The 18,618-nt window shown below is 52.7% G+C and overlaps 3 protein-coding genes across 3 annotated transcripts; 1 reads left to right on the top strand and 2 right to left on the bottom strand.

The window, feature by feature from the left end:
• Window positions 1-715: 715 nt before the first annotated feature.
• Window positions 716-3,910, bottom strand: bricd5 (BRICHOS domain containing 5). Its single transcript, XM_042341164.1, has 7 exons — window positions 3,854-3,910; window positions 3,577-3,714; window positions 3,225-3,365; window positions 2,551-2,655; window positions 1,844-1,873; window positions 1,193-1,346; window positions 716-810 (listed from the first exon to the last, which is right to left on the bottom strand). The coding sequence occupies exons 1-7, from the start codon at window positions 3,908-3,910 to the stop codon at window positions 716-718; spliced, it is 720 nt and encodes a 239-aa protein (XP_042197098.1).
• Window positions 3,911-5,014: 1,104 nt separating this feature from the next.
• LOC103178671 (phosphoglycolate phosphatase) lies at window positions 5,015-6,455 on the bottom strand. The gene is made up of 2 exons (XM_007893523.2): window positions 5,677-6,455; window positions 5,015-5,577 (listed from the first exon to the last, which is right to left on the bottom strand). The coding sequence occupies exons 1-2, from the start codon at window positions 6,392-6,394 to the stop codon at window positions 5,255-5,257; spliced, it is 1,041 nt and encodes a 346-aa protein (XP_007891714.1). The 5' UTR covers window positions 6,395-6,455; the 3' UTR covers window positions 5,015-5,254.
• A 117-nt stretch (window positions 6,456-6,572) lies between these two features.
• On the top strand, window positions 6,573-13,343 carry e4f1 (E4F transcription factor 1). Its single transcript, XM_007893524.2, has 14 exons — window positions 6,573-6,647; window positions 7,662-7,816; window positions 8,231-8,321; window positions 8,566-8,762; window positions 8,860-8,980; window positions 9,080-9,256; window positions 9,332-9,477; window positions 9,878-10,081; window positions 10,356-10,461; window positions 10,568-10,785; window positions 10,898-11,096; window positions 11,638-11,783; window positions 11,965-12,027; window positions 12,117-13,343. The coding sequence occupies exons 1-14, from the start codon at window positions 6,596-6,598 to the stop codon at window positions 12,429-12,431; spliced, it is 2,190 nt and encodes a 729-aa protein (XP_007891715.2). The 5' UTR covers window positions 6,573-6,595; the 3' UTR covers window positions 12,432-13,343.
• Window positions 13,344-18,618: the final 5,275 nt, after the last annotated feature.

The raw sequence follows: 18,618 nt of genomic DNA, 5'->3' as shown, positions 1-18,618 counted from the left end.
GAGGGCTGGCTGGGGTGTGAGCCTGGCTGAGGGCTGGCTGGGGTGTGAGCCTGGCTGAGGGCTGGCTTGGGTGTGAGCCTGGCTGAGGGCTGGCTGGGGTGTGAGCCTGGCTGAGGGCTGGCTGGGGTGTGAGCCTGGCTGAGGGCTGGCTGGGGTGTGAGCCTGGCTGAGGGCTGGCTGGGGTGTGAGCCTGGCTGAGGGCTGGCTTGGGTGTGAGCCTGGCTGGGTTGGGCTGAGTGTGAGCACTGGGTTTCTTCGAGTGAAAAGGAGAAATTGAAATCACAAAAATACCACTTCAGTTGTGATGTTACACGTTTATTGTATCTACGTTTATAAAAATATGAAAGTGTAAAAATGTGTGATTGTGAGAGTTGCTATTAGTCTCGTTGTGGGAACCCTCTGTTTACGATGGTTTAAACAATGTCACACAGAGACTGACGTGGGCCTAAGCCTCAGAGGAGAGGGAATTGTGGTAGCTGCGTGGCAGCTTGTCAAGGGTGGGGGGAGGCGGAAGGAGCTCACCGCTGGCTCCAAGGGGAGTGAGCTGAGCACAGTGTCCTTCCTCTCTGGTGCTGACACTGGTCAGTGCAGAGTCAGGTACAGGAGTGTGGTTGGGAAGGGAGGGCTGTAGGTGGTTGGTCAGTAAGGATTACATTAAATGAATGTTAAAAGCAGCTACGAGGCATTATAGTGGTGAGGCCGTCGTAGAGAGCAGCTAGTCTGGGAGGTAATAGAAGCACACAGACACGCAGATGTTGTTTGGGAAGCAGATATCGATGCAGAAGTAGATTAGCCGCTGTCTCCCGGGACCTGTGGAAGCAACACATTGGTGAGAGACGAACATATCAACTGAAACACATCGTATCGACCGACCAGTGAGATTTAGGGGGAGAGGATTGAGCAGGTGCAGGTCAATGTCCAATGGTCTCCAGGGACAGGGCAGCGAAGTGACCGTGTAACCTACACTAAACATGGCGTGTCGTGTTCCACACACTGGTGAGTGAGATACCGATAGGCATCTGCAGAGAAGAGAGAGAGCATTGTGGTGGGGAAAGAGAATCCTATCATTGAACGTCTTGTCACAGGTAGAAATGGAAAGTGGAGAGTGAAGATATAATGTTGTTAATCTCAGAAAGTAGGGATTTGGAAATGGATTTGGTTAATGTTTGAAGTGCAGTAATGTGGGCCTCACCGTTGCGTTTCTGCACCCAGTAAATGCGGCTCTTGTCACAGAGGCTGTTGATGTGCTTGCCCACACTCAGGCTGTCCACCACACGGCCACTCAGGATCCCCAGAAATTCTTTGGAGAATTGTGTTTCATTTCTCCACAGCAGTAACTGGCTGAACTTCAAACAAAAGACAGTTTCTTTCACTGAACGTAGCTTGTTCCTGTCGGATTACCCTAACGTTACACAGGCCGCTGGTGGGGCCATGTTTTGTGCACTTTTAGATTCAGGATTGGCAGCTAATAACAACGAACATGTTTACAGTAAAGCTCTCTGTGCAGGTGTGGCCAGGAGACACGCTGTGGGCTTTGAGCACCGTAATCACTACTGTGAGCAGGTTACACCGAGCATTTACTCCCGGGGGGGGGAGTGGGGGAGTTGGCGAGGAAGACGGAACCTCTCCTCGGGGTGAGTGGGTTGTGGGAAGTTTAGGGTAGAGCATGGGGTTTGGCTTCCTGTTATTCCTTTTTGGTTGGCAATATAATCAATGTTTCTTGAATGAATATTTCTTGATTTATTGCATAAATCTGTGTTTTTTTATTTCTATGTTATTCTATTGCTCGCTCCCCCACTGCGCCTATACCTGCTATACCTGAATGTTCCATCCAGTGACTTACCTGACCAATGGCATGTGTGATTGGGCAGATCTAGCCGGGGGTGGGGAGAGCAGGAATAACCCCAGGGACAGGGTCAGTATAGAGTCTGTGCAGTGTCTTAGCCACGGTAACACCTGCTCAAATGTTCCTTGAAAAGGCTGAGAAAGGGTATCACAGTTCAGCACATTCCTTCCCAGGGTGGGTGGAACAGGGGAGCTTTGTGTCCGCTCCCCGGCCCGGAACCACAGCTCTCAGCAAGATAACACAGCCATTGCCCGGGATAGCACTCCCGTCTGCCAACCTCCAGTGTATCACTGCCATAACAGGTTACATTCCATCAAATGTTAAATATTTCCCCAATAGTAAAAACCTGCATATTCATCTATTGCTCACATTGTGCGACTGGAGGCTACACAGTCTATACTTTTTAAAGCTGCCATTGTTCTTGCCCCCGGCCATTTGCTATGTCAGAGGGACCCAGCACCAGCCCGGCTCCGGGACACCATTAGATGTTCCAGAAATTACTGTCTAATCACCTGCTGACATGTCGTTTGATGATCATTTGACATGTTCTTTCATGACCTGAGAAAAATCGGCTGGGGGAGCGAGCACCAGCACAGACACGATGGGGAGAGAGCAGGGACTGGGATTAGATTAGAGAGCTTCATTGGGGGAGCGAGCACCAGCACAGACACGATAGTTGTGAGGTCAGAGACGTGGGTGCTTACCCTGTGCTCCATTGTGGTGAGAAATGTTTGAATATTCTCCAGCTCATTTGTTGTCATTTGTCGGACTAAACAGATGTTCCCTCTGGGCTGGTAGCAGACTAACTCCTGCACAGAGAAATAAACCAATTATTTACTGCCCAGTTATTATTGTTTTAATCAGCTGAGTGTCTGACACATATGGAAACCATTCCTCATGCTTAAGAGTATCTAAACCACACAATGCCACATATATATGTCACTTATGTATGGAAATATCCTTCTAGAATGGAGTGGACATTCTCTCCCTGGAGGGTCTACCCTTCTTACCTAGTTTTGGGAAGTATTTGAAGCAGGTTGACACTGGCTCAATTCATCCTTGTATCTGAAGGAATGTTTAGTCCCTCAGAGTCCGAGGTAAAGGCTCTGCTTGATCAGTACTAAGACACCTAAGCCTGTATCAGTGTGTAATGCAGAGAGGGGCAAGCGGGGATGGGATGTACTAAGACAGTCAGGCAGCAATGCCCTAAGACTCACAGATACAAAGAAATAAGCACAAAGGAATTCAGTAAGTGATTGCCTGGTTAAGTGGTGATATGTTAGCGGGAGATAGTGAGGATTTTGCCTCGGGTGGCTCTGGGATGCTGTCCTGCCTGAGGGGCACTATATAACTGCAAGTTGTTGTTGTGGCTACTCACGTTCTTCCCGTCAAATAGTACCACAGCAGAGTGGTTTGCGAGTGATTTGATGGAATAAGTTACAACATTTTCCTCTGGGTCAACGCGAGCCGATTGATTCACCCAGTGACCCTGCGGGTCCTGGAATGTGATCAGCACAACCTGTCGAGAGAGCATCAGTCACACACACGCCCAGCCCTCACACATGCGTACACACACACACACACACTCGCGCGCGCAGTGTGAAGGGGGGGAGGTGAAGTGTGTGAGTGTGGGGCAGTGTGAAGGGGAGGCGGTGTGAAGGGGAGCGGTGTGAGGGAAGGTGGTGGGTTTAGACAGAGTACCGAGGGAGGAGAGGAAAGGCGGTAGTTACCTGGGGAGTGCCTCTCCTCAGAGCCACGATCCCTGTCGCCGAGACCCCAATAACGGCTAATGCGAGCAGCAGCAGCCCGAGCCCCCGGACAGTGCGGCCCCCGAGCCTGGCTGTGGCCCCCGGGCCGCCAGGCTGCACCTGTTGGGACACAATCTGTGTTAGTCTTCACTGTTCCCCTGCAATCAGCAGCTCGGGGGGGGGCAGTGGGCTGATAGACCCGTTACTAATGGGATTCCCAAACCTACAATCCCACAAAGCAGGGAGATTGAGTGCTTACACATGGCAGTATGCGCTTCAGGGAAGCGAACATGGCTGTGCCTCTCTCCTGCTCCATGTCTCCAGGTCTGACTGTCTGCCTGAGTCTCAGCCCCTGGAGCCAGGCTGCAACCTGATGCCACCACAGGACCGGGGGGGGGGGGGGAGGGAGAGGGGACTTCAGGTGCAACCCTTTTGGATGAAATCCTGGATGTTAGCATAATTTCTCACTTCAAATCTTGCTGTGTTCATACAGCGAGATTTATTTGAAGTGCAATGAGTGCAATACAATTGGTTATTGTCTGTTTGAGCTTCTGCTTAGCAAGAGGGTAGGCTAGTGTAGTCCTAGCTGCCAGACAGCGATATCAATAGCAAGTTATGCGGTTTTAACTGGTTAGACTCCAGCAGTTACCCCAACGCACACTGTGGGATCTGCGAGCCTTGGCTCGTGCCAACCTGTGCCTAATACTCTCCAGAATTAGTATTCAGGATGCCCTCTGTCGCAACTAATTTTAAAATCCTTGCATTTGATACAGTGCCATAATCGAGATATCTTTGAGCCCTTCCCAGGATAGTTAAGTCTGCTTTGGGGGTGAAACAAGGTTGTTTGAGCTGCGAACCCAGGCTGATGCTCTGGCCCAGGGCGGGAGTGGTGGGGGGGTTGGGGGGGTGCCGTGTGCCATCCATTAGAGCAGAGATTACACTGAGCTTCAATCCAGGTGAAAGTTAATGATCTTTTTGCAAAATCAGTCTCCAAATTATTCAGTTTGGTCATTCTTATTGTAGTGTGTGGGACTTCGAAGGCGGTGTGTATCACACAGTCACTACACTGGGACACAATGTACTCCATCAAACACTTTGACGTGTTTTGTACGGATCCGTTCTGAGTTAATTTTATCAAATGAATAAGGAATGGAGAGAAAAAAAAATTATTAATGGTAATTATTGGGTATTGAGAGAGGAGACCTGTAGCTCAGTGATCAGAGCACTGCCCTCACAAGTGAGAGAGAGACCTGGGTTCGATTCTCAGCAGTTTCCTTACTCCACACACACACACACACACACATGTGATTACCTTGCGGTTAAGTGGGAACAATTGGCGGATCGCTGGGTAAAAGGCAATTGGATTGAGTGACCAATGTATTAATAATAATTAATCGATGACAAAAAGGACAAGCAAGACTCGAGCAAACTGATCAGTTTATTTTCAGTGCACAGTAAAGGGTCACTCACATCACAGTAATAAATAACACGGCCGCGCTCTCTCTCTCTCTCACACACACACACAGCGCTCTCTCTCTCTCTCTCTGTGTCGCTCTCCGCAGGAACCTGAAATCTTACAGTAAAGTGTTCAGACAAATAATTCAGACAACAACGACGACGACAACACCGCGTTACCCCTGAGCTGAGCCGAGCCGCGGCCTCAGTCCAGCGCGGGCAGCAGGTCGGCCACGCTGTGCACGTAGTAGTCGGGGACGAGGCGGCGGCGGTCGGCCTCCCCGCTGTCCCGGTGGCTCTCGGCCTCCTGCAGCGTGGAGACGCCGGTCAGGGTGAGGATGGTCCGGAGGCCGCAGTTGGTGCCGAGGAGGATGTCGGTGTCCAGCCGGTCGCCCACCATGATGGTCCTGGCCGGGTCCAGCCCGAAGCGCTCGGCCGCGCAGCGGAACATGAAAGCGCTGGGTTTGCCGATCACCGTGGCCGTGCGCTGGGCCGCGGCCTCCACCGCCCGCACCAGGCAGCCCGTACCTGCGGGAGGGGGAAAGGTTAGTGCCGGCCGCTCAGCCCGAGGCCCCGCGCCCGCCCCGGCCTCACGCTGCCACCCCCCCCGCCGCCGGCGCCACTTACCCGGGATGGCGGCGCCGGCCTCCAGCGGGAGGCGGGTGTCGGTGTTGGTGGCCAGGAAGCGGCAGCCCGGGTCCCGCAGGTAGGCCGCCGCCCGCACCAGCTTCATGTAGCTGAAATGCGGGTCGAAGGCGACGAGGACGGCGCCGACGTCGCTGTCTCGGGGCAGCGCGGCCCAGTCGCCCATGGCGCCGCACAGCGGGTCGGGGCCGGGGCCGATGCAGGCGATGCCCAGGCTCCGCAGCTCCTCGCTCACGGCCTCGGCGCCCAGCACGTACACCTTCCCGCGCTGCGCGGGCTTCTGCTGCAGGTACAGCGCCGAGCAGAAGGCGGTGGCGAAGACGTCCTGGGTCTCAGCGCGGAAGCCGAGGCCGCGCAGCTTGTCGGTGTACATGGCCCGCGTCTTGGTGCTGTTGTTGGTCATGTACAGCACCCGCTTCCCGCGCTCCTGCAGCCGGTTGATGAGCTGCGCGGCGCCGGGGATCGCGGCCTCTCCCCGCCAGATCACCCCGTCACAGTCGAACAGCAGCGTGTCGGCGGCCTCCAGCACCGCGGAGGCCTCGGGGCCCGAGAGGAGCCGGCATTCGGCAGCGGCCATAACAGACTGAGGCCGCAGGTCGAGCGCTTTCTCCCGCCCTTCAGGAACTCGAGCCCGACGTCTGTCCCCCGTGAACTGCAACTCCCAGTACGCACTGCACCGCGCAGCCTCAGTATCGCTCATCAGCGCACTACAATTCCCAGCAGGCGATGCTCTGCGCAGCCTCAGTGTTGCTGTTTGCCGGCACGGAACTACAGCTCCCAGATGTCCCCGGTTTGTGCGCAGCCGCAGTCCCCGCTTGCCGCAGCCGGGCGGCTCCACCTTTGGCGGCAGGTCGTAAAGCCGCCATTTTGTCCTCCTTGCGACAAGTGGGAGGAAGTCCTGATGAGTTCAGCACATACGGCAGCCGCGGCGCCGGGGGCCGGCGGGGAGGAAGGTAATTGGGTCCCGTCCTTGTTTCCAGGCTAAACCCCGGCCTCGGGCCCAGCGCTCGCGCCCGGGCTCCGGGCCGCACTGAGGAGAATCGTCTCGACCCCGAGCCCACAGTGAAGCTGTTATTGGGGCCGGTCTAACCCGGGACGCTGTGGCTGTGGGGGCGGGAAGCGGCTCAGCTCAGCCTGTGAGTCAGTCCGGAGGTTCAGGTTGAAGCCCCAGATCAGGGCCTGTCCATGGCGCCGCTCAAACTGGCTGACAATCCCCCCCCCCCCCATAACATTGCTCCCTCACGTCACGGCTGTTGATAGCGCTCTGTGCTGCCAAACTTGCCCACCAGATCCACAGTCACCACACTTTATAGTAAATCTTGGGAAGCGCTTTGAGCCGCCCTCTCAACGTCACAGGCTCTGTACCAATATCGGGCTATCATTAACATCTCCTCCTCAGCTCATCAGTTGGATTCCAGCTGTCATTCACTTTTCTGTCTATAAAACACCTCCTCTTGTCTGTACGTCACTCGCATTCATCATCTACTGCTCTGTAAAATCTACCTCTGGTACTGGGTTTATTTGGGGAATAGTTAAGCTGTGCAGCTGTGTGTGGAGTTACAGATCTCGCGAGTCACCAGAATGCGACATTAAACATGGTACAATAAAGTTGTGTTACTGTTTGTGCTGCGTTCCAAAGCACATTCACAATGCCGGGTGGTCAATGGCATACAAGATGGGGGTGGGAACCTGGGTGATAAGTGTAAGAACAAAAGGTGATGAGTAAATATTGTATCTGAATATTAGTGTGAACGAGAGACCACAGGTGCAGGGATTATTGTGGGATGGCGTATATGATGATGCTGCGGGAGTGGTGAGGTAGGAGGTCTGTGAGTGAAGAGAGACTGATGGTGTGTGTGTGTGTTGGTGGAGCAGGTCTGTGAGTGGTGAGACACTGATTGTATGTGTTCAGGGAGGGGGTCTGTGAGTGGCGAGACACTGATGATTTGTCTGTGCATGTGTTACAGAGGATGTTGATCTGCACAAGTGCGGCCGGTGTCACACTGAGTTCCATAGCCTGGAGGATTTCATTGGTCACAAAGTGCAGAAAGCATGTCAGAGGCTGCAGGAACAGTCTGTTGTTTGTCCTGACACCATACCTGTCAGCAGCCAGTCACGACAGGTCAGTTTCTTCACACCCACCCCCTCCTTTTCCTCCCGCATTACAGTTAGGATTCATTAGTGTCTCTTCAAATCTCTTCATGTCCTGGCCCCTTCCTACCTCTCCGACCTGCTTACCCCACTACCTGCTGCTTCTGCTCGACTGGCATGTCCCTCATGCCCTCCATTCCACCATTGGTAGCTGCGTTTTCAGCCACTATGCCCAGAAACTCTGGAACGTTCTTCCTCTATCCCTCCACCCTTCCCCTTCCTTCTCCATTTTCAGGTCGCGGCTGAAGATCTTCCTATTCAACCGTGCCTACGTCGTGCTCCGCCACTGTCGAGCACTTTGGAACGCTACCCTGCATGAGGAGCGTTGTGTAAATGAAAGTTGTTGTAGCGTTGACTCTGAGACTCCAACCTCTGCATATTTCAGGAGTCTGATCCAGTGGGTTCATCGGTAGCAGTCGCTCAGTTGGTTGTGGCAACACCTGAAACAACCTACACATTGCACTCAGATGAGACTGGTAAGCAGAGCTGTGTGTGTTCCCAGGTGATAGAGCTGTGTGGGCATGTATGTGTTTCTCAGTGATAGCTGTGTGTTGCAGGATAGTAGATTGATGAACGCTGAGCACAATGCAATAATCATGCATCTGCTCCAATTTGAGAGCAATGGCTTCATCCCCTGATGTGTGTAGTCATTGCTGGGGGGGTGGTGGGGGGAAAGTATCACCGCCCAGCTATCTATCTGAACAATGTCCTGTTTTTCAGGCAATGGGTGTGAGAATGGGGGTCAGAGTTCAGAAGAGCGAGTGTCGGGCAGTGCAGAGCAGGAGGCGAGTGAGAGCGAGGAGAGCCCAGTCAGCCCCGAGGCCGGAGACCACAGGGTCAAGAGGAACAGATTGGATACTGTTCTGAACGAGGACGGACGGTTTGTGTGTCAGATCTGTGTCAAGACTTTCAAAACAGTGGGTATTGAGGAGGGTCCATACGTGTGTGTGTGTGTGTATGTGTGTGAGAGAAAGAGCTGGAGTATATCGACCTCACACACGGGTCTCATTACAGGCTGTTATCCTGAAGGCGCACATGGTTACTCACAGCGACAACAAGGCTTTCAGATGCAAGATGTGTGGAATGGCTTTCAGAACAAAGGGATCCTTAGTGCGACACAACCGGCGGCACACAGGTCAGACAGGAGTCTGGGTACCAGGCGCCGCTCGGTCACTGACTGTTTGCCAGGGGGGTGCGGGTGTCTGGCTCTGTGTAACCCCTGTGACTGTTTCAGACGAGCGACCCTACCGATGTCAGATGTGTGGGATGAGTTTCCGGGAATCGGGAGCACTAACCCGGCACCTCAAGGCCATCACTCCGTGTACAGAGAAAAACAAGTTTCAGCAACTGCAGCTGGTGTCGGAGCCGGAGACAGAGGCCACAGCGATGGGCAAACCACAGCCACAGACAGGTACTGGTGTCCGCTGGGCTGGGGTGTGGGTTGGGAGCACGACGGAGCTTTGACTTCTTTCTTTGATTGTTGTAGTAAGCGAGAAGCAGAGTGAGGAGCTGGTGTGCCCGGAGGCCACAGCTGTGATCAGTGTACTCACTAACGCTGAGGGCACCATCCAGGAGGTGCAGGTACACAGCGTCCCCGAGACACTGCTCCCCGAGACCCAGCACAGAAGCCAGGTACAGCCTGCGTTCACTCACTGACTCACCACACTCACTGACTCGTTCACTCACTCACGCCCACGCACGCACACTTACGCCCACGCTCACTCACTCACGCCCACGCTCACTCACTCACTCCCAAGCACACTCACTCACGCCCACGCACACTCACCACTATACTCACTGACCCACCCACCCAGGTCTGTCTCCGCTCACACCACAGCCTCCGCACTCCACTGCCCCCACTGCCCCTACGTGAAGGGGCAGCAGTATTGCTGTTGTTGTGATGCTCTGTATGACTGAAAGCTCTAATCGGGGTGGAGGGGGGGAGATGGCTCTGTCACTGTGGTGTCTAAGACACCGCATGTGTGAGGGACACAACATAATTACAAGTTGTTGTTGTGTCATTGACCTGCAGTCGCCCACCCCAGCAGAGATGGCTTGTTCCGGGGAGGCTGCCAGCGAGAGCCTCATCTGCCAAGCCATGAGAAACTCCGGCATCGTCATCGAGACTGTAATAATTGAAGATGCGGAAAAATGCAGTGAGTCTGTGTCCCTGGGTGAGGACGGGGACAGCCCCGAGCATGAGGCACAGACACAGGAGGTGGAAGAGGCTAACGAGGTGCGTTTGTTACATGTACAATTCACAAAAACAACATTAAAAGTAGCTGTTTGTCGTGACTCCCTGTTTAACATGGCTGCTGCAGTGAGTGATGTTTGACACCCGAGTGCTCAGCGCAAACCCAGCTGGCCACACGTTCCCAAGTTGTGGTTCGCTTTTGTACCTCACTCCTGGACGCTCACGACGGGGAATGAGGGTGCGGAGTGCGGCTTGGGATTATAAGGTGCAGTTTGTGGGTTTCTGTCAGTATCTCAGTTGGATCCTTTTGTTACAGTCGGATTCATCCAGCAGGAGAGGCTGCAGGAGGTTTAAGTGTCCTCATTGCAGCCGGGAATTCCGGGGCTCCAGCTACCTGCGGCTGCACATTAAAGCACATTTAGGTAAAGTGTCTGCTCCCGGCCTCGGTGTGAGACAATTATACTCTTACTGGCTCCTAGTGGGGGATGGGGCTGCCTGGGAACCGTGCTGACATGCTTGTGTCTGTAGGCTACAAGCCCCATCGCTGCTCGCTGTGTGAGAAGGAGTTCATGACCGCGTACATCCTGAAGAAGCACCTGGAGTCGCACTACAACGAGCGGCGTTTTAAATGTGGGGAGTGCGGTAAGCTGTACAAGAGCATCGCCCACGTGAAGGAGCACATGAGGGCCCACTCCGACCACCGGCCTTACCCCTGCCCGTGCTGCGGCAAGAGCTACAAAACCAAGGTGAGGGTTTACGGGGCCCCCCAATCTCCACCGCCCCCCCACCCCGCCTGGCTTCCCGTTGCCCCCCCACGGGGTCTCACTGTTACTGACCGCCTCTCGTTCTCTCACACAGAATGCACAGCAGGTGCACTTGCGGACGCACTCGGAGGCCAAGCCATTTGTGTGTGAGCACTGCCCGCGGGCATTCAGGGAGAAGGGCTCGCTGGTGCGGCACGTGCGGCTGCACACGGGCGAGCGGCCGTTTCACTGCTACAACTGTGGCCGCGGCTTTGCCGAGCACGGCACACTTAACCGGCACCTGAGAGCCAAAGGTGGGTCCTCCTCCGCGGCCCGTTCCCCCCCTTCGCTCGCATTTGCTGTCAAGTGTGGCTCCAAGCAGTGACTCCTCGGGCTGGCGCAGAAATGATGCTCCAGGTCAACGCTGGCTTTAATCCTATAATAATTCTTCTTAATATGGCAACAGTGTCTCGCAGTGTGCCCCTGATACCACAGTATCTGAAAACAGTCATGACTGTATTGCATGCAAAGTAGCAGCCAATTTACACAAAGCAAAGTCCCACATGAGGTCAATCTCGTTGACTGGTGTCCAGGACATCAGGAGAAACTCCCTTCTCTTTCTAAATCGTATCACAGGATCTTTAACATCCACTTAAACAGAGAAGAGGTGGGTTTAATGTCTCACTTGAAGGCTGGTGTCCCTGGTCCTGCACTGGATTGTTAGTGGACTCTGAGCCCACAGTTTAGCCCAAATGTCGGGGAGCAGTGAGCTGAGGTAGGGGTGTTGGCTGACTCTGCAGAGTAGCACTGAGGAGCTGTGACAGGTTGAAGCTGATGAGTTTTCTCCATCGCCAGGCGGCTGCCATGTGCTGGAGCAGGTGGAGATCTCATCGGATGGCCAGTCAGTGGATGGTGTCGCTGGGATCAGCTCTGACGACTCTCACACGGTCCTAGTGGAGTTCTCCTCGGTGGTTGCTGACACGCAGGAGTACATCATCGAGGTATCCCAGGCGGCTCAAGTGGGAGAGGTGTAGCCGTCGGGGGGAGGGGCGTGGTGGCCACTGGGAGGGATGTACTGATCAGGGGAGGGGTTTGTCCAGGGGGAGGGCGTGGTGACCGGGAGGAAGGACTTAGGGACAGTTTTCAGGCTCCTGATGTGTGTGTTGGTCTGTGTGTGTGTAGAGCCCGGCTGAAGCCGTTGGAAGCAGTGATGTGGAGACGCTGATCCGAGGTTCCAAACACCAGGTTAGTCAGCGGTGTCTATTCGGATGCGGGGAGGTGGGGGGGAGCTCTCTCCCGTCTGCAGCTCTGATGTCTTGTTTCTGTCCTGTCAGGTGGACAGTCACATTATGAAGGTTGTGCAACAAATCGTGAACCAGGCGAACTGTGGCCAGCAGATCATTGCCGAGAGCCTGTCGGCAGAGGATGGTGCTGACACAATTACCATAGCAACGCCCGACAGCCTGACCGAGCAGGTGGCCATGACGCTGGCCTCCACCATCAGCGAGGGCTCCAGCCTGGAAAGCAGCCCCTCCACCCTCACCATGGTCACTGCGGCTGACCTCCAGGTGCTCGGCCATGCTGAGGAGTATGTGGTCACTGGCCAGGAGGGGGAGGTGGAGATACAGACAGTAGTGGTCGGTGACTGAGACCAGGCCATACCATGGCACCGGCGGCTGAAGGCTGCACAAAGAAGTTGGTTAATTGTCGTCATCATCACCATAACTCTCCAGCGTAATCCACAGGGAGAAGCACAGGACCGGGCACAGACAGTTTGGTGAGACTGGGCCTCGGCTCTGATCTCTGCACTTTGCCTTTCAGCCATTGCTGCTTCCCGGCTTTGTGTCTCGTGTGCAGACTGCTCCATTGCTGCCACTCCTGCACACGCACAGCTGCTACAGACCCCACGTGTTACACAGAATGAAGCGTTGATGTTCTTTGAACTAAGATGAGTGTTGGTATATGAGACACCGCCTGTCACACTGCCTGTCCACAGCCCTAGTAAACACTCACTACCACCATCTGTGGAGTATGATTTGCATCATTGGACAAGACAATGCGTTTGGCATTGAAGCTACTGATTTCACAAGTATCTGCTGCTCACAGCGGAAATCCCAGACAATTCCACCTCGATGTTGCTTCCAACCCACTGCCTTAAGAGCCTCCTGTTCCTGAAACTTCCAACGCAATGTCCCGGGTGGGGCCCGACTCCCGCTGGCTATGAGGCATCTGGTGACGTGGTTCTGGGTGGGGGTGTAGTGTCCTGGTCTAGATCTCTGAGCTCATGTCTGTCAGGGATGAGGAGTTGCTCACTGGGACCTTACAATGGTGTGTGTGAATGGCTAATGTTAGGTTATGTACAGCTTATTTTAAAGCCAAACATTTCTGCACAGATGTCTTGTGTGACAAAGGTTTCTTCCACATGGCACACATTTATAATTGGCAATAGTGTGTGTGAGGCCTTTCAGCCTCTCACTGTTACTGCATGTGCCAAGGTCACTCACTCCAAGCTCCCAGCAGATGCTGAAACCATTGCAAATAAAAACAGTATTTTTATCTCTTGGTGTGTTTGCAAACTTGAGCAGCATTCTGGTGCGGGGACTAAGCCACTGGTTATTACAGGATAACACAGACCTGAGAGCAATCGGACAGATCTCTGTTACAGACCTTTTGGTTGCTTTGGAGCAGAATTCCTCAGTCTTCCATTTACAAAACCACAAACGCAGGGTATCAATGTGATTCCGGGGCCCTGCCCTGAGTGAAAGCTGCTATATGAATGCAAGTTGTTGTTGATTCACCTCTAGATTTAGCTTCTGTTCTGGCCTCCCTTTTTCTCTGCCCCATGAGCAGGATGTGAATCATAATTCCTGGTGACTCCTAAGCAGCTAACACTCCTAAGTGTCAGACCGATGTCCAGTCTCATCTCCCTGCCATCTACCACCCGGGGCTCAGACCGACCAACAGGAACTCAGACCTTCTCTGGTGTTTGCCGTGAGACCTCTGTCATAGACGTTTCTCGGGTTAACCGCTGACCAGTGGCTCTGGCACCACTCGTTGGCAGTCTGGTCAGCACGATGCCCAGCAAGAAAATGATCCGGGAAAAAAAGCCAGGAACAGCTGCTGTGAGAGGGGAGGGACTGAGGGAGAAGCTGAGACAGCAGTGAGACATCCTCACACAGAGAGTGAAAGAGGGAGAGCTGAGAGACTCTTACACAGTGTGAGCAGGTGCTTGTAGCTGTCCCAGAAGACGGCAGAGGTGGAATCAATGTTTGTTTAAAAGGAGGAATTTAGGGATAAGGAAAAAAGCCAGAAAATTGTGATTAGTAGACGTTGCACAATTTATTAAACTGACAAGATTAAGCTCAACGGCTGAACGTAAGTAAGTGGCTGTTGATCTGTCAGTGGTGAAGGTACTCTCTGAATGCAAGTTCAAGAGACAATGAGGTACATGAGAAAGTGAAGGAGCAACAGCAGAAATATTGGGCTGAATGTTTCTAACTGGACACACACACTCCCACTATAGGCAGGGGCAGTGTGCAGGGGTGGGTGGGAGGGGGGCAGGAACAGAGCAAGCTCAATAAACTGGAAACCGGGCACTGGAAGCGCCAACACCACCACAGCAAAAGACACAAGACCTTCCCTCATATTCGCCCACAACATATACTGTCAATTCACTTTATAGTATATCCTGTGAAGTGCTTCGAAACGGCCCAAAGATGTGATAAGGCCTATATCAAATGCAAGGATTATATATAATATATATACCCTCATAGAGCCCCCCCCCCAACCTCATATACCCCCCCCCCTTCACATTCCAAGCTCCCCCCACACACACATTCAGCCCTCATATCCAAATACTCCAACCCTCCCACTCCCCCAATATATACCCCACCCCAAACGCCTCTGAACACCCACCCCTAACACATCCAAACCTCTCTCACCCCAAAATACCCCCACCACTCCTCAATTACCCCCACATCTAGTTACCCCCCACACACACACACACACATTAGTTGATTAATGGATCGCTTTCCGGGGCTAATAATCTCTTCAATAAATAAACAAATAATAATGTAGTCACTCAATCCACCACCATTTGTGGGACACTGCTGTGCGCAATTGGCTGCTGCACTTCGCCCAAAAATTATACAGTCAATTCACCATCCAGTGTATTCTTCAAGGCACTTGGTGACTTCTCAATGACATGATAAGACGCTATATCAAATGTAAGGATTATTAAATTTAGTCCCCTCACATCCCAATTACCCCCATATCCCCCATCACAACCCCACCCCCATTTACCCTCTCCCCCACATCCCCATTTACCTCCCACTCACTCATCATCTCCCCACACATACACAGTGTGTGTCTCACACGCGTGTCATACTGCCTGTGCTGTGCTAGTCCTATGCTGTGGTTATTGCTGGTACGTCACGTCTTGTCTTGGTTACAGGAGCTGCTCATTCAGCCGCTGACTGTAACTGATCCACAAAAGAGTTGCGGCTCCGCAGGTAGATTTCTGGGTAATGTTCAGGCGAATTTCTGGCTGATTCAGGACCAAACGCTCAGGTACCAGGTAAGAGTGTGTCCTGGTGCAGCCAGTCGTTGTGTGTGTAACCAGCTACATGTGAACTGGCGGAGTCAAGGGGGGGTCAGAGTCGAGGACACTTGATATAATGAGGGGGAGATATAATAATATAATAAAGTAATAATAATTCTTGCAGGTGAACAAACCAATTATGTCAAAAAGTCTTGCAGCATTTCACAAGTAATTGCTGTCAAGTGTAGTGACTGTATTTGTTGACAAACACAACAGCCAATTTGCAAGGTGCAGTGAGTGACCAGATTGATGGCCAGGACACTGGGAGAGAAACTCCCTTCTCTTTCCCAATATTCTCATAGAATGTTTAACAACCAGTAGACCAGGCACAGACAGGATCTCAGTTTAATAACAATTTGTATTCACCCCCGGCAGCACTGTTCACTGCTGCGGTTGAGCAAGAGAGGAGGGGGAGGTGATACATACACGTAGTCAAAGAGATAAGTCTTAAAGTGGGATTTAAAGATAAAGAAAGAGCAAGATGGAGGGTTGGAGATGAGTAGTTCAATAGGTCAGGAGCTGAAGGCACTGGGGGTGGACCTTGGTTTAACATCTTATCTGACAGACGATGCTCTCCCCCCCCAGGATTATGCTAGAGTGTCAGCCTAGACTGTCTGACCCAGAGGCGAGAGAGAGTTCCCAACTGAGCCAGGCTGAGGCCTCTACACCAATGATTGTGGGATCCGAGGGTTCCTTGCACAGAACATCACTGCTGAGATAAAGTTTGTAAGAAGTTAACTTTCTGCTATCAATCGGCTGTGTTCTAGTTGCGAGAATTCCTGATTTAAACCTGCCGTGGAAGGGAGAAAAGCAGGTCAGCGAGGCGGCCTCATTAGCAAGAAAGGCCCTATGCTCCACAGGGAAGGCAGAGGCCAGGCAACAGCCCAGAATAGGTCTGTGTTCTTTACATAATCTTGGTATCTAGGCCGGGCCCAGGAATTGGGGCAACGCTGCCCTCAGGCAGGCTCTGGGTTGTGGCCTGGCTTCTCTCAGGCTCTGTTCTGATATTCAGCCCCTCAAGGTGTTTGGATTAGACTGGCTGAGCCAGTGCTAAATTAGTTAAAATTCAGTTAGTTATTCTCACTCTGAACCCAGTGATTCACTTTTCTATTTAACGTACATGTTGTTGATTCTCTCCCGTTTCTCTGACCCAGAAATCGCTCTGTTTCCACTCATGTTGAACACTCGCTGCTGCTCTGGTTAATTCATCTCTGTAATTTCAACACAAATATTCTCCAAACGCTCTGAAAATGGGTCAAAATCAGAACAACCTGAGCTAGAGCACCAGCTGGTCTCACGAACCAGCTGATGGTCTCACTAACCAGCTGATGGTATGGATTGGATCCTTTGACACCAATTGTAGGAACTTAGGGTCGAAGTAGGAAACACAACTGAGTGATCGATCATTTCTGTGCTCCTCACTGAACGCTTTGATCCACCCTCACCAAGTGTAAACATGTATTGTGCAGTAACATGGTGGCACATTCAGACTGATAATCGTTGGTGCAATTAACCTGGTAAAGCAATACAACACAACATATAGCGCCCTTCACCAGGTAGCATCTCGGTGCACTTCAATATGGAATACAAGATTATGTGATAAGCAGTCTGCAGTCGAGAGTTTATTGTAGGTTTGTACTGAGGTCGGCCTGTTTTTATATCCTTTTCTCCCACTTAACCCTCTCAGTGCCAGGACCTCCCTTTGTGCATCGCACTGATGCCCCTGCTATCACTGCTGAAGTCACTGCTGATCTAAGAGTGTAACAACAACAACAACATTACATTTGTATTGCGCGTTTCAAGTCGGGAGGCGTCCCAAGGCGCTGGGCAGTCAGTGCTTCTGACAGGAACTGGGGGTCGGGACTGGGGAGGGTGGAGGATAGGGGAAGCAGGATGAACGAAAGCATGGTCGAAGAGGAGGGACTTGGGATGGGTCTTGAAGGAAGCAAGGGAGGTGGGGAGTTGGAGGGACTGCGGGATGAAGTTTCAGAGGGTAGGGGTAGAGTGGCAGAAGGCTGGCCCCCAATGGTGAGGCAGGCGACACGGGGACTTGAAGCAGGCCGGAGCCCGCTGAGTGGAGGGAGCGGACAGGGTGGTTAGGGGGCTAGGAGGTCACAGAGGTAAGGGGGAGCAATCACATCTAATGAAGTTACCGGAATTCTTTTAGAAAGTAACTCGGATATCTAGTGGGTATAAATCACTTGGATTTTCAGAAGGCGTTTGATAAAAGTTCCACACGTGAGAATTATAAAGATGGTTGTAGTTTATAGGCAGGTTGGCTGTTCCCGGGCCCCTCAACATTGACCTCAAACATCCAATTGTACTGTCAGTAACCTCAATGCTATCAGAGATGTTTCAGTCACACCCTTTGGGGCTGTGACTCTGAGAGAAGCAGCTTTAGGGCCAGATAATAATCTGGAGAGTGAGTGAATGTGGTGGAGCTGGTGTCAGAAGGTTTGAGTGTGGCTTCTTGTACAGATATTGACAGAATGCGGTGGGATTGTGAGGGTCGTTGCCCTACTTCTCCCTCAGCCACACTGTGTAATCCGGGTTAGCAGCTCCCGGCTGTCACTCCATTCACAGCTTTGCCATCCCCAGATGCTTCTCTTAAACCAGGAATTAATCGGCTGCTGATTGGGGTCTGAGCGGTGTGTGTGTTGTATCTGTGTCTGTGTGAGTTTTACTGTTTCTTCCTGCGTTGAGATGAAATTTGAAGGATAAAGTGTCCCCATTCTGCACGCGGAGTTGGAAGGGACAGTTTCACTGATGTGTGAGGCTCTTTCTCACCAGGGGGGGTAGAGGCAGAGCCCAGAATAGCTCTCAACACTGCTGACTATCTCAGTGTAGCGCAGTTGGTAAAGTCTCTCTCCGTGCTCTCTGAGCGCACAGCGCTGTGTGCAGGATTCCCGGTGCCGGTGCTGCCGGCCTCAGGGCAGTGAGTAGTTATGGCCAAGAGAGAGAGCTTTGTAAACCGGGTCCGCAGGCTGCTGAGGAGCCGCCGATCCCGGCCCCGACGTTCCCTGAGTGTGGGTCCCGCTCGCCGCACCTCCTCGCCCAAGGACATCTGTAAGTACCTCGGCCTCCGCACACAGTCCCTCATCTCCGTTTCTGTGTGTAAATGTGGGGGCCGCGGCCGCTGGGAATTCAGCTAAGATCAATGGGCGGGGTGGGGTGGGGGGGTCGGGTTGATGGGGGGGGTGTTGGAGGGGGATTATGGATTAACAACATGAGCTCAG

This window comes from Callorhinchus milii, unplaced genomic scaffold, assembly GCF_018977255.1.
Source record: "Callorhinchus milii isolate IMCB2004 unplaced genomic scaffold, IMCB_Cmil_1.0 Scaffold16, whole genome shotgun sequence".
NCBI lineage: Eukaryota > Metazoa > Chordata > Chondrichthyes > Chimaeriformes > Callorhinchidae > Callorhinchus > Callorhinchus milii.
This window is presented reverse-complemented; position numbering and strand designations above follow the sequence as displayed.